This window comes from Nyctereutes procyonoides, unplaced genomic scaffold, assembly GCF_905146905.1.
Source record: "Nyctereutes procyonoides isolate TBG_1078 unplaced genomic scaffold, NYPRO_anot_genome, whole genome shotgun sequence".
Classification (NCBI taxonomy): domain Eukaryota; kingdom Metazoa; phylum Chordata; class Mammalia; order Carnivora; family Canidae; genus Nyctereutes; species Nyctereutes procyonoides.
The window spans coordinates 26,495,599-26,508,949 of NW_026575044.1; the positions used below are offsets into that span (position 1 = coordinate 26,495,599).

Here is a 13,351-nt window from a genome sequence, read left to right on the forward strand (position 1 = left end):
TGGGAAGTACCTTCCTAACCACTTCACCCAAAGGGGCCCCTTGGTCACTCTCATATCAATGCCTTATACTCCTCACATCCTTTATCATGACCTGAAATTGCTACACCTGACATTCCTCTACTGCCCCCAATGAGAACATTAGTCACCTGGCAGCAGAGGTGTTTTATCTGACACACCAGAAACAGCATCTGTCCCAGAGCCGATGATCAGTCAGGAAGGCATCTGAGGCTTGTTCCCCAAATGCACCCCCTCACATCAGCAGAGGATGCCATCTCAGCCCCAGCTGCCATCCCCCTAGTCCTCGGCAAAGCTGGAGCCCCTCCACAATCACACTGAGGACCAGCAGTGCCTTGGTTCTCACCGTTATGTTCCTTACCACACTGAAAACGGAATTCTTTAGAAGGCTTTGAACTCTTTAGAGGGTTTCTACCTGCATAACTTGGGTCCTGCATTCAGTCCTCTGCTCCCAGAAGAGGAACACACTGAATCCCAGAGTACTTTTTTCAACCACAAGGTTGGGGGTAGAAGGGAAAGGGAAGGCATAATGAACTGTTCTATCTTTGTATGTTTAGGGCTGTAGACAGTTCTTCAAGTAAATAAAACAACCTAGCAAGCCCAGGCAACTTCCTCAGTGGGCGGACTATTATTGAGTAGATTAAGCCTTCCCAGTGCCTTCCTGGGCAAGATCCTGGCTGCTGCCCACCCGGCTACCCGCATGCGCTGGTCTCAGGAGGGCGGGGGGTGGGGGGTTGTGCCTGTCTCACCAACGTCCCTCCTGAACATCTCTGTGGTCACAGATCTTAGCCAACACAATCCCAGGGACCCAGAACCCCTTTCGCCATTCTCCTTGATTAAACTAATTTATAACAAACAAACACTGTTTTGTAGCAAAGTCTTTTTTTTTATCGGTCTCAACATGTCTGTTCATGTCTGCTTCTCCTTTGCTGTAAATGCTCTGTTTGGAGCTCTTTTGGCATATTTTTATTTAAAAAAATTTCCAAACTCTTCTGATTCATGATTTTAGGCTTCTATTGAGTCTAAGTTTACATTTAGGTGCCTTTGGAAGCCTCCCTATGTGAAATTAATAGACATGTTCAATAGTTAAACCACTTTTGAAAAAGGGGCAGAATGTGGATTTATGGAAATGCATGATACTAATTGCAAGCATGTCCTAACTAATCACCAAATATGTCCAGCAGGACTCCTCCCCAGAAATACCTTATTAGCATTACTGTAGAGACTTGAAAGTAATAACAGCACATTACTTTAAAAGGTTTCTGCATCAACCTTTATTTATCCAGAAATCATTTAATTTGATGCCCACAAGTATCTGGAATATAGTCAAAACCCTCCAAAGCCTTGGAACAGCCACAGTGGAGGCCACACACCCATTCCTCCAAGTCCAAACATGCTGCTGATCTCAAAGCTCTTAAAAACCCACACTTGGTGCCACTGTGCTGATCTTAGACACATTCTAATAGGAATAGCTATGGTGATTGCCAGCCCACATCCACTGGAAAGGGACACACCACAGGAGGGTGACAGACAGGCGAGGCAGGCCCAGCATGGCAGCTAGAGCAAGGACCACAAATGACAAAGGTGGGAGCAAGCTACTCAGGAGCCAGCATACATACCGCAGTGTGGCTCAGCAACTGAAGGGGCCCCTCAAAGCCACAAGGCAGTGTCCCTCCAATCTGAACTGTTGGGTTTTTGGCTCTGCCTGCTACTCCCTCATGTTCTAACGACAGGTTTCACCTACAGTGATTTACAGGCTCAAACATTTGTCCATCTGTCTAACACTGAAGGGAAGTCAGTAAGAATTGATTTTCATTCTGAAGGTACATGGATCATGTGAGAAGATAAGAGCAAACAGTCATAAAACAGTTAAAGGAGTCAGTCTCAGAAGTGGTGGCTCAGAGACAAATGGCAACTTCCTCACATCTAGAGGTTCTGAGTGGCCACCTGTTAAGGCTACTCCAGAAGAAATTCAGAACCTGGACGGTGGTGGAATGGCTGATTCTGTTTAAGATCCTTCCCATCCCAAGATGCTGAGCTGCTTCTTTCAACAACATTGAGTGCTTTCCAGATGCCCAGCCCCCAACAAGGTTCTATGAAAGGATAACAAAGTCATGGCCCTGCCTTCAAGGAGATGGTCCTCTTGCTGTTGAGAGAGGACTCAGAACCCCTCCACACCACACAGCTGAGTGTTATCTGTGCTGGAAGCCCTCAGGGCCAGGTGGTTGAGGACAGAGAGCACCAGCCAGAAGACAGCGGTGAAAGTGGAGAGGGAGAGTCAGTAGAACCAACTTGGAGCTGATCCAGCTGCCTGTGGGCTTCCATGGAAGAGAAGAGCTATGTGATAACTTTTGAGTTCATGCTCCCATAAATAATCTCACTTCCTTAGGGATAGGGGAAACATGTGGGGGGTCTAGATTCAGTCTTTGAGCTACACCTTACCTACTTTTTATGTAATTACATTCTAGGGAATACTGGTATTCTATTTTAACACTGGTCCATTATAATAAATTATGCTTTATATTGCTTTAAAACATGTAGCTAAATCACAGTATTTAACAGGACTCTGAGACAACCCCTTTGTTATAAAGGCAGGACAAGAAGGTGCAGCCAGCTGTGAACTGTGTTTCTCTTAAGTATTTAGTGCCTGTTGGGGACGCCTGGGCTGAGCTTCACTTTCTGCTGCAACTATCATTTTGCACTCCATTCTTACTCAGCACAAAAGAGAGGCCATGGGCCTTCAGAGGAACAGAGATGCCTTTTGACCTAGGGATGTGACATATGTCAGGTCAAGCCTCGGTTCGGGGACTAAGCCTCCGGATTCCATCAACCACTTGGGGATCCAGTGTCACCTCCATGCCAGGGAGGCTGAGCCTGAGGGAGGGGTGGCACGATACTGTCAGCATAGAACTTTGCCTTTCTTTCTTTTTTTAATTTTCTAGGCTGACCCACAGAGAGAATGTGGAGTCAGCTGGTACAGAACTCGGGTATCTGCGTTTTAGATAAAATGTAACTTCCAGATGTATGGAAAAGGAATACAAGCCAGTTTCTCAATAATTTTGCACATTAGAGCAAACTGGAACTCCTTTCACGTTTTATTGTACTTAGAGAAACACAAGAACTATACTTAGAAGGTCAAATATGCTGCTTATTAAGTAGAAATAAAAGTATTCCAAAAAAAAAAAAATCTCCAAATTCCTACTCTGCTTCTAAAAATTCAACAACCATAAAAAGAAAACAATTTCCAAGCCTCGGGATTTAAATTACAAAGGGAGTTAGAAAAACATGCTTCATTCTATTTGTTTCATTTTCTGCTAAAAAAGCATAAATGTATGTTCTAGAAGTGGATGCTTGTTATTAAACCTGAATTAGAAATTGGTAAGATAACTTATAGAGCTTTGTCACACTGTTCCCCAGCTTACCATACTGAAAATATACTGAATATTTTAATAACAAAGAGTTAAGCAACTTAAGACACTTTCAAGACCTTCTCATTTAAGCACTTTATTCCAATGACATATCCTTAAGCTCAGAATTCCTAGCCAGAAGCTCAGAATAGGCCCTAAAGCCTTTGTAACTGGTTATTAAACAGTCTAACAGATACCCTAAACCCTGAATCTATCCCCTTTTAAGATGCTGTCTGCAAAATCAGATGGGTCTAGTCAGAAATAAAGTGTGGACCCAAATACATTACCTGAGTATAGAACTTGGGGCTGTGGCTTTGCAGGTATCTGGCAAGGGGCAAGGTGCACAGAGGCCAGGGTTGGCACATCTGCCAGGACAGGAAGTCACCTACACCAAGTCCACATGCTATGCCCTCAGGTCCTGATGGCCTATCTGCTTATGACCTAATGGAATTTGCAGAAAGGGAACCAAACTACATTTGTGATTCATGTAGTAGCCAAGTGTGAGTTTAGGAACCCCATAAGTGTTTACTAGTTAGTGGAGAGGAAATCTTGCAGAACGGAACATATAGCAGAGTATTCAGAAATCATTAAGTATCAAAATAATTTTTAAAAATGCTACAAATGAACGTTTTCTTTCTATTCAGATAAAATTCTGGGGCTTGGGGCACCCGGATGGCTCAGTGGTTGAGTGTCTGCCTTTGGCTCAAGTCGTGATCTCTGGGTCCTGGGATCAAGTCCTGCATTGGGTCCCCCACAGGGAGCCCGCTTCTCCCTATGCCTATGCCTCTGCCTCTGTGTGTCTCTCATGAATAAGTAAAAATAAAATATTTTAAAAAAAGTTCTGGGGCTTAGCAGGAGGTTTCTTTAAAGAACAATGGATAAAAGTGGGCAAGGCCAGAAAATACCCATTTTGCTACCTTTTCCTCAGGATATTCAATGTAATTATGAGGAGTTGGTTAATAATAGGTAACACAGATCCACTCCGTTATTGACTAAGGAATACCAAAAACTGCACTAAACTACTGCCTTAAATAACACCCTGGTAATATTTGCAAAATGAAGGAGGGAAATCAACAAGGTTGGGTACTTGTCCAGTTAGGACAGACATCTCCATTCTCAGATACAAAGTCTCATGTTCTAGAAGGCTATTTAACTTGTCACACAACTAATTTCTGTTTTCAGTTAGCAATAATCACGCCTTGGATAAGCCTCATTGGCTACGATACTGCCACTGCACAAAGCTGCACACAACTACTTTCTGAAGAAAGTCAAAGGAAAACACCAACTCTGATCGGATTCTTTCTACTATACTATGAGGAGCCCCACCTTTCCCTCTGGTGCAAAAACTTAAACCTTGGGGAAATGAGACAAATACGTTCTTATGAGCTATAATCAAGGTTAAAGAATGTTCCTAAGTAAATAATCAGCCCTGGAAAATAACAGAGGACAACGAAGCCTGAGGAATGGCAAATGTGAATTAGCAAGAGTTCGACAGCTAACTCACATCTCCTTAGAGTGGGTGGAGGAGGGCTGGCAGGTGAGCCCTGGCAGGTGGAAAAAGGCTACAGGAACTGGGTTACCAGCACTGGCAAAGGCAATCTTGAGCCTGCAGGGCCACTCCCCCTATGGCTCCCAGAAACCTACACTTTGTCCAGTTCTCCTGCCCATCCAACACTCATAGAGCGTCACTTGCTGAAGAACAGCACACTGGCCCCTCCAGGGTCTCTTCTTCTTTATTAGAACCACCCATTCCTAGCCTCTTCAGCTACTAGAACACAGCTGCTAGTCCTCAGCCAAATGCCCTAACAGGACAGAAGGGTCAAAGTGTCAGTTCCCCCTCTCCACTATTTCTCTTGTTCACGGAGCTCTTGCCAATGTAAATTAGTAAGCTACTATTCTGAGAGTTATCGTTCCTACTGCAAACCAGCTCCCTGGAGCTGATCATCTCAGAGTGGATTGAAGAAGCTGATGCCCAGACCTGTGGCTGGAGACCCATCCTGGACCATAGGGTCCTCTCAGCATACTGGCTCCTCTAAGATCTGGCTTGAATCTCTCGTCTCTCCCCCTGAAATCTTCCTAAAATAATCATGAGTGAAACTATTTCTTCTTTTAATAATAAATTTATTTTTTATTGGTGTTCAATTTGCCAACATACAGAATAACACCCAGTGCTCATCCAGTCAAGTGCCCCCCTCAGTGCCCGTCACCCATTCACCCCCAACCCCCGCCCTCCTCCCCTTCCACCTTTTTTTCTTTTTCTTCCACTGAGATTATCCTCATATGGGGTATCCGAGAGATCACACAGAGAATTAGTTTTCTGGTTGTATGTAGCCAAGTAACCAGCAGGACAGTGATAGCTCTTTGTACCCACCATCTCTCTAACACAAATATGACTTGAACATGCCATTACAACTCGTAGAATTTTTTATTTTTTTCTTTTAAAGATTTATTTATTTATTTATGATAGACATGGGGGGGGGAGAGAGAGAGAGAGAGAGAGAGAGAGGGAGGCAGAGACACAGGAGGAGGGAGAAGCAGGCTCCATGCCGGGAGCCCAATGTGGGACTCGATCCCAGGACTCCAGGATCGCGCCCTGGGCCAAAGGCAGGCACTAAACCACTGAGCCACCCAGGGATCCCCCGTAGAATTTTTTAAATCTTAAAAATGAAACAATGATAAACATGGAAAAATATCCAAACACAACCTTATTCACTAAATATGTTTTCATCAAGTTAATAACAAAGCTCTTCATATCGAAACAATTCAATTAATATGAGAAATCAAATTTTCTATGACTATTACATAGGTTTTAATATGCTTTAGGGTAATAACAAAGGAAAATGCAATGTAGAGTCAACTATGTAAGAAAGATTCCAAAGATTGGAAGAAAATGTAAAAAGTTAATGTTTAAATCTATATAGAAGTATTTCAGGTGATTTTCACTTTTTTCGTTTTTCAAAAGTTTTATACAGAGAAGTTTTTTTATACAAAAAAAATTGAAAGTTTTAAAAACTCCAAGTTCCCAACCCTATCAAGAAACTAAGCAATCAATAGAACCAGACAGATTTAACTCAATGTTGCAACTCTATAAATCACAATGATCAATATGTTAAAAATTGTGGTGGAAAAGGCGGACAATGTGCATGAACAGATGAGAAATTTTCCATGGAGAGAAACTAGAAAGCATCAGATAGAAATGCTAGAAATAAAAAGCATTGTAAAAGAGATGAAGAACGTATTTCAGAACCTCATCAGGAAGACTCACGTAGCTGAGCAAAGAATCAGGTAAGTTGATAAGTCAACAGAAATTGTCCAAAAAGCAACAAAGGAAAAGAGAGTGAGTCAGTTTTAACCATGCAAAGCATATTTTTATGTCAATCACAGGCAACATTTTTAAGCCTAAAACTCCCCCTTGTTGGACAGAAGCCAGAGACACAAGAACATTTCAACAAGCATCCTATTGAAGGTAAAATGATTCTAATGAAGGCACACAATCTCAATTTCCTCATGTGAAGATCCAAAGATGCAGAGATTAAAAACCTTGGAAAATTATGTACCTCAAACAATAGTACATCTGATGAACCCCTAGAGTGAGAAGAGGAATTCAGATAATGACTTCTCAACATGGCAATTCAATTTCAGTTTTTACATTTAAACATGTTAATTAATACAATCCCTCATCATTCTAATAAGAATAGGTGAGCATATTTGCTGTTCTGAGAATTTACAATACAGGCGCCTCAAACAATGCAAAGTTAATGTCCCAATTTTCAGAAAAAGGATTACAGATGAAGTAGAAAATTGATATCCCACACTTTATTAAATCCTTGATTGATCCCTGGCAATATGCTCCAAAGGCTTCCTGGATGAAAGTCTTATAAGCACTCAGAAAAGAGGGGAACACCTGGAACCAGCAGTTTCCAGGTGAGCAAGTTCTAGCAAGCTGAGCATATCTCCCTTTTTTAAACGGGAAGTTGGTAGAAATTGTGGGTAGAGACGTTAGCTCACAACACCAGGCACAATAATTAGTGTTTTACGTATTCTTCACCATTATTATCATCTCCATTTTATAGATAATTAGCCCCATTTTATAGATGAAAAAATAGTCTGCCCAAAGGATCACACAGGTGTATTTGGTCTCAGAGCTCTGCAATTAATAGCAGATGCAGCAAACCTTGACTTTTGGCCTTAGAACTCAACGAAGAAACAAGACTCGATGATCAGAATTGGGTGCCTTCCCCCTAACTGCAACAAAATGGCCTTAAAATGACTGATGAGTGTCAACCTGCAAGCTTTATTCACTGGCTTATTCATTCCTTGCCTATGTTGACATTTTGGTTAATGAAAGAGAAGATCTGCTTATTAAATTTATGTTAAGCAAAACTAGAATTAACAGTTAATGTGATGAATGGACAAAGCAAAATGCAAAATAATCTTGAGTCCAGAACTCTGACCTGGTATCAGTGGGAACAAATGCAAAGTCCTGCATTTAGATGTGAATCAATCACAGAGATGCAAAATGGAAGAAACTGGCAAATATGGATGTATAAAAACAAACAAAAAACTCCTGGGAAGTTTAGTCCATTATCAGTCTGATTTGAGCCAGCACCCAGAGCTGCTGCTGAGAAGCCTAATGAATTGAAAGGGGATTTGTGGAAGAATGACGCTGTATCCAGCATGATGAGGAATTGCAAATTAGGTCACCAAGGACTATCTGTGGAAACCATCAAGCTTGGCTTGGACAAGATGACATGTTAACGGCCTTTAAATACTCAAAGAGCTTCCAGGGGGATATGAGGGTGTGTTGCTCCAAAAAGCAGTACATAGTGTTTGGTTAACGTCAGAGAGGTGGATGCAGGTTCCAGGAAGGAAGGAAGGCTTCCCACGGACTCCAGGATCCAACAATGGCTCTCACTCTGCCTCTAGAAATGTCAAGAAGGTAGCTGGTGAATGTCAGATAACAAGATCTTGCCATCTCTTCAAGGCCAGGATTGTTTTATGTTCTGTAATTCAAAAAGAGCTTCAGACTCACTCACATGTGGGGCATTTCTGAATGGATCACACAGCAGTGACATGCCTATGACCTGAGACCAAAAGTCTCACTGAATCTCCTTTCCTCTTCCTGGAGCAACTGACATCATGGAGACACTGGCTTAACCCTTCTTGTGGACACTACCTTCACCTCAAAACCAATGTGTCAAAGTATTCCTGCCAATAAATCCCAATATCCAACTTTTCTATTCCTGCCAGGGGCCACACCATAGTCCTGGCTACCCTGATTCAAAACCATGACTCTATCTTTGATTACTGCTTTTATTTTATTTTATTTTATTTTATTTTATTTTATTTTATTTTATTTTATTTTATTTATTTTATTATAAATTTATTTTTTATTGGTGTTCAATTTGCCAACATACAGAATAACACCCAGTGTTCATCCAGTCAAGTGCCTCCCTCAGTGCCCGTCACCCATTCACCCCCACCCCCCGCCCTCCTCCCCTTCCACCACCCCTAGTTGGTTTCCCAGAGTTAGGAGTCTTTATGTTCTGTCTCCCTTTCTGATATCAGATTACTGCTTTTATTTACCCATATCCAGAAACCCAAACCAAGGAGGCTTTTCCTCAGAATGTCCCCATATTTCCATTACTCTGTTTCTACTGCAACTTGTGACCAGGTGTCACCACCTCACAGTTTTGATACTGTGCAAGCATATCTATCCCCACTCAGGCCCAAAAGAAGTCTAGAGATCCGTGATCAGCAACCTGGGGCATAGCCGGAAAAAATTAGATTCCACAGGGCTGACAGAAAATGAGAGACAGCAGGGTGAGCCAAGGTAGACAGAAATCCAGAGAGTGCAGATTCCATGACCGCATCTGGAAGCATCCCTGGAGAACCCACAAGGAGGTGGGGGACCCTGGGGCCTCCTCAGTGGGCCAGAAGGGGATTCATACAGAGAGACAGACTGTGTTAGAGTGACGACAGGCCAGGCTGTACAAGCTGAATCATTTTGCCCCAATTAATTAGACTTCCAGAGGAAAAAAACCCTCCACACTGTGTGAGAAGTCATGGGATGGGCATCTGCTTCTCACCTCTAACTGGGGAGTTTAAAGACTGGATTTTGTAAATAAAGTGAAACACTTTATTGAAAACACTTTTTTCTTTCTTTAAAAAAGTGATTATTTGGCTGCAAATGCATCATTTTCTCCTCTGGCTAGGAGTCTCAAATATCTGCAAATATGCATTGCATAATGACCCTCTGGCAGGCTGCAAAATCACATCTTGTTGCCTTTCATGGGAGGAAAATGAAGAATTATGAAAACAGAATGACAAGGAAGGTTTCTTTAACCCAAGATTTCATTTATCAACTCTGTGCCTGTTTAAGGCAAAAAGAGCAGGATCTTAAGGTAAATCTTTTAGGTTCTGAGAAATCAGACTTTTAGTCAAAAGAAAGCCCTAGGACCTCTGGCTTTCCTGATTTCTTAATTTGAACTGGGAAAACCTACACATAAGGAGGGGATAGTAGCTTCCTTCTCAAAACCTAAGGGCTTCAGGTCGGGGCAGCTATGCTTCTCGTAGATTCCTCACTATCCAAACATGGGAATGAGGGGGGCAATGTCAGGGGCCACTGTTACTGGTTTTGCAAGAAGAGGTGATCTCATTAGAACGATACCAAAAATCTGTTTGGTGGCTGCTGCCACTGTTGACTTTCGACCACTAGCCTGGAGCCAAGTACACCCTGTAGGACAAAGCGGGACCTTTATCTGACAATAGAGTGAAGGAACATGGGCTATGGTGTCACCCATAGTCATCCTTCTTCACAACACTGTAGGCTCCAAGGCTCAGGCCGACCATTGGCTCTATTTTCTAGCTCTCATAGTGACTGGCTCAGCGTTGAACACAGGAGCTGGAGACTATTATGGACTCAACTTTGGGAAATGAAAGATGGAGAAGCAAACCAGCACTGATCCACAGCTGGGAAGGAGGAGAACACCCCACCTCAGACAAAGCCCTGGGGAGAGATGCCCAGGGTCACGGGCATGTGTATGCTGAGGGTGCATAATTCCTATAAACTCATTCTTGAATGCTTTTAATTTTATGATTTCTCCATGCTATTTAGAAATGCAATAGAGGGTTCCCTTTCAATTGCTTTCCTTAAAAGAATGATTTCTAAGAAACATCGGCAGGATGATACTGCAACCCAGGAGACTCTGAGCTCTCCTCCCATTGACTAAGCAGAGAAATGATCTCTGTTGGTCCTGTTTCCTTTTTCTCTTCTCTTTTTCTTTTCTTCCCCTGGGGTCTCTCCCTTTGTTTCCTCCCTTCTTTCCTCCTGTCCCACCACCTAGATTTTGCCCTCACACTCTCCTCTTCCTGCTGATGAGCTAAAAGACTGTCACTTTTCCTACTGTAAGTATGTCAGGTTTTATTTAAGAAAAATAGGGCTGGCTATTGGTGTTTTATCATGGCTATAATAATGGTACAAAGATTATTTTTTTGAGGTGGGGGAAGGGAGGAGGGGAAAAAGAATATAAGCAGACTCCATGCCCAGTGTGGAGCCCAATGAAGGGCTCAGCCTCATGACCCTGAGATCATGACCTGAGCCAAAATCAAAAGTCAGATGCTTAACCGACTGAGCCACTCAGGCGCCCCCAAAGATTTTATTCATCTCCAAAATGTACCAAAAGTCCGTTTCTACTGCAGAATCTCTGTGCATATCCCTACACCATGAAGCCCTTGAGACAATCCAGGGAGCCTTGGGAAGGGAGGAGCATCCAAATGAACGAAGGTTGAGGAGGGCTCCCAGCATAAGGAAAACACAGAAAACACTGAAACAGGATATGAGATATCAATCTTCCCTCAGCCTGGCTAATTCAACCTGGCAAAGCCAGCATTTCATTCAGCATCGAAGGTCACCCACAGCAGTTTGTAAATAGAGTCATTTCCATTTTCCACAGGAAACAAAGCCAAATATGAGAGAGGGAGGGAGGGAGGGAGGGAGGGAGGGTGAGAGAGAGAGAGAGAAGGAAAGATTGTCAGTCTTCTGAGAAAAGCTGTTTCTATTTCTAGTATGAAATGGGGGGCGGTCTATCATCAGTAATGTGAGAAGAAGCAAAATTGCGAAGGCGATATAAGGGTCGAGCATGGGTCTGGGACCCAAGGAATCCTGCATATCCATCCCCCTCACAGAGAAAAGGGTCTCCCCACGACACAAGGGCACCATCACTGGGACTCTGGAAATCTGAAAGGATAATGAAACTCAAATGGGATCTGTTCTCCACACAGTCAAAACAGGGCTGAGCCCTCTCAAAGCACAGCAGAGTCTTTGGGAAGCAGGTAATGGCAGACATCAGGCCAAGGGATGGGCCTCACCACAGTGAGCTCAATGCGAGGGCACACCAGCCTTGACAGGTTTGCCAAACTAGGTATGGAAGCAAGTATGGGGGTGGGGAAAAGTTTGTGTGAACTACATGCTCTCCAGGGACCACCTGAGAACGCTGTGGTGATTCTGTGATCTGTGTAGGTCAGGTTCGGGTCCCCCAGCCAGGCCTGCAGACGCCACTCTGCCTGACCCTGTTGCCCCCACTACAGCCGCTTAGATCTCCTCCATGATGCCCCACCCTACCCTCATCCCAAAAGCTGGCCACACTCCAGCCTTGGTTCATTTGCCCCTGCTCAGGACAGGATCCCTTCTTACTCATCCTCAATCGCCCCCTCCACCCGGGTCTCCCATGGCCCCACCTGAGAACCCAGAGAAGACCACACCAGAGCCTTTCCCAGCTGCCGATATACATCAAGTGGCAGGTAGGTCTGTTTCCTTAGTGGAGCACGCCACACCATGCCTAGATAGAGTCACCATGTGCCAAGATCCATGGGGGAAGTCAGAGGATTCTCATAACTAAGCACTACTTTCTCAACTACAAAATGGGGTAATGTTACTTATCCTATCACGGTCTTATATGGATCAAAGAAGGTAATGCTTGTAAAGCACCTACAATGGTGCCTGGTGCCTGGTCAATCATTACTAAATGTTAGTTACTTTTATAACTGATGGTAGAGTTGAAAGGTGGTCTCAAATTCCTTTAACCACATACAGGAATAAGCATATACATATGTACAACACATAAATATGTCTTTAAATAACTGAGCGCATATGAAGACAAGGTAGAGCAGTTAAGATTGATACTGTCTATGGTACAATCTTTTAATTAAGTATTAAAAACCAGAGGTGCTGGAAGAATCAAAGCTTAAAACGAGGAAATATAAAATGCATTAGAAATTTAAAACCTTTTTGCAATTTGAGTGTATTTTTGAATCCATAAAACAGTAGTCCTCATTTGTACTATTACAGGGCTTGAAACCAAGCTGAATAGAATTTCTCCTTTCTCAGAGAGGAGAATAAAAAGAAAGGTATATGACATGCAAACTGAATAAAATGTTCAACTAAAACCTTCTCTTACCTTTGACCCAATGAGAGTGTACAGCCACTGAATCGTTTCATTGTGGTTTATTACTCCATTCATCCCATCCACATACAACATAATCTGGCCCAAAGCTACAGAAGAGAGGAGAAAAAGGAGGAGACATTATGGTTTTATACGTACATGTAATCTTCAGTGATCATGTCAGTTGAGATTTTCATACTTTAAGTACACCGTGTGTCACAAACCAAATTTGAAGAGTTTTCCTGAGCTCTGAAATTAGTTAAATCTCATCTCAGAGAGAAAGTGTTAACCATGGCAGAGGAAGCAAGGGCTATTCCTGGTGTCTGGAAGATGCAATTAAGGTACCAAATCCAGTGATTGTTGTTTCTGTGTGTCTTGATCTATAAGTGCATGTTTTTATGTTTCTATATCTGTGTGCAGTCCCAGACGGGGCAACAATATCCCTCGGACGGTGTCTGGATTGTGACCTCCTACTGGGACCAAGAG

General features: G+C 42.9%; 1 protein-coding gene and 1 pseudogene across 15 annotated transcripts in view; both read right to left on the bottom strand.

Moving 5' to 3' along the window:
• Nucleotides 1–13,351, bottom strand: part of FHOD3 (formin homology 2 domain containing 3) — a 463,903-nt gene that overhangs the window by 181,159 nt on the left and 269,393 nt on the right. For all 15 annotated transcript variants that reach the window (XM_055324588.1, XM_055324589.1, XM_055324587.1 and 12 more), the window contains one exon: nt 12,881–12,975. In XM_055324588.1, the coding sequence (XP_055180563.1) occupies nt 12,881–12,975 (95 nt within the window). The remainder of the gene's footprint in view (nt 1–12,880; nt 12,976–13,351) is intronic.
• Nucleotides 4,589–4,665, bottom strand: LOC129509169 (U4 spliceosomal RNA; annotated as a pseudogene).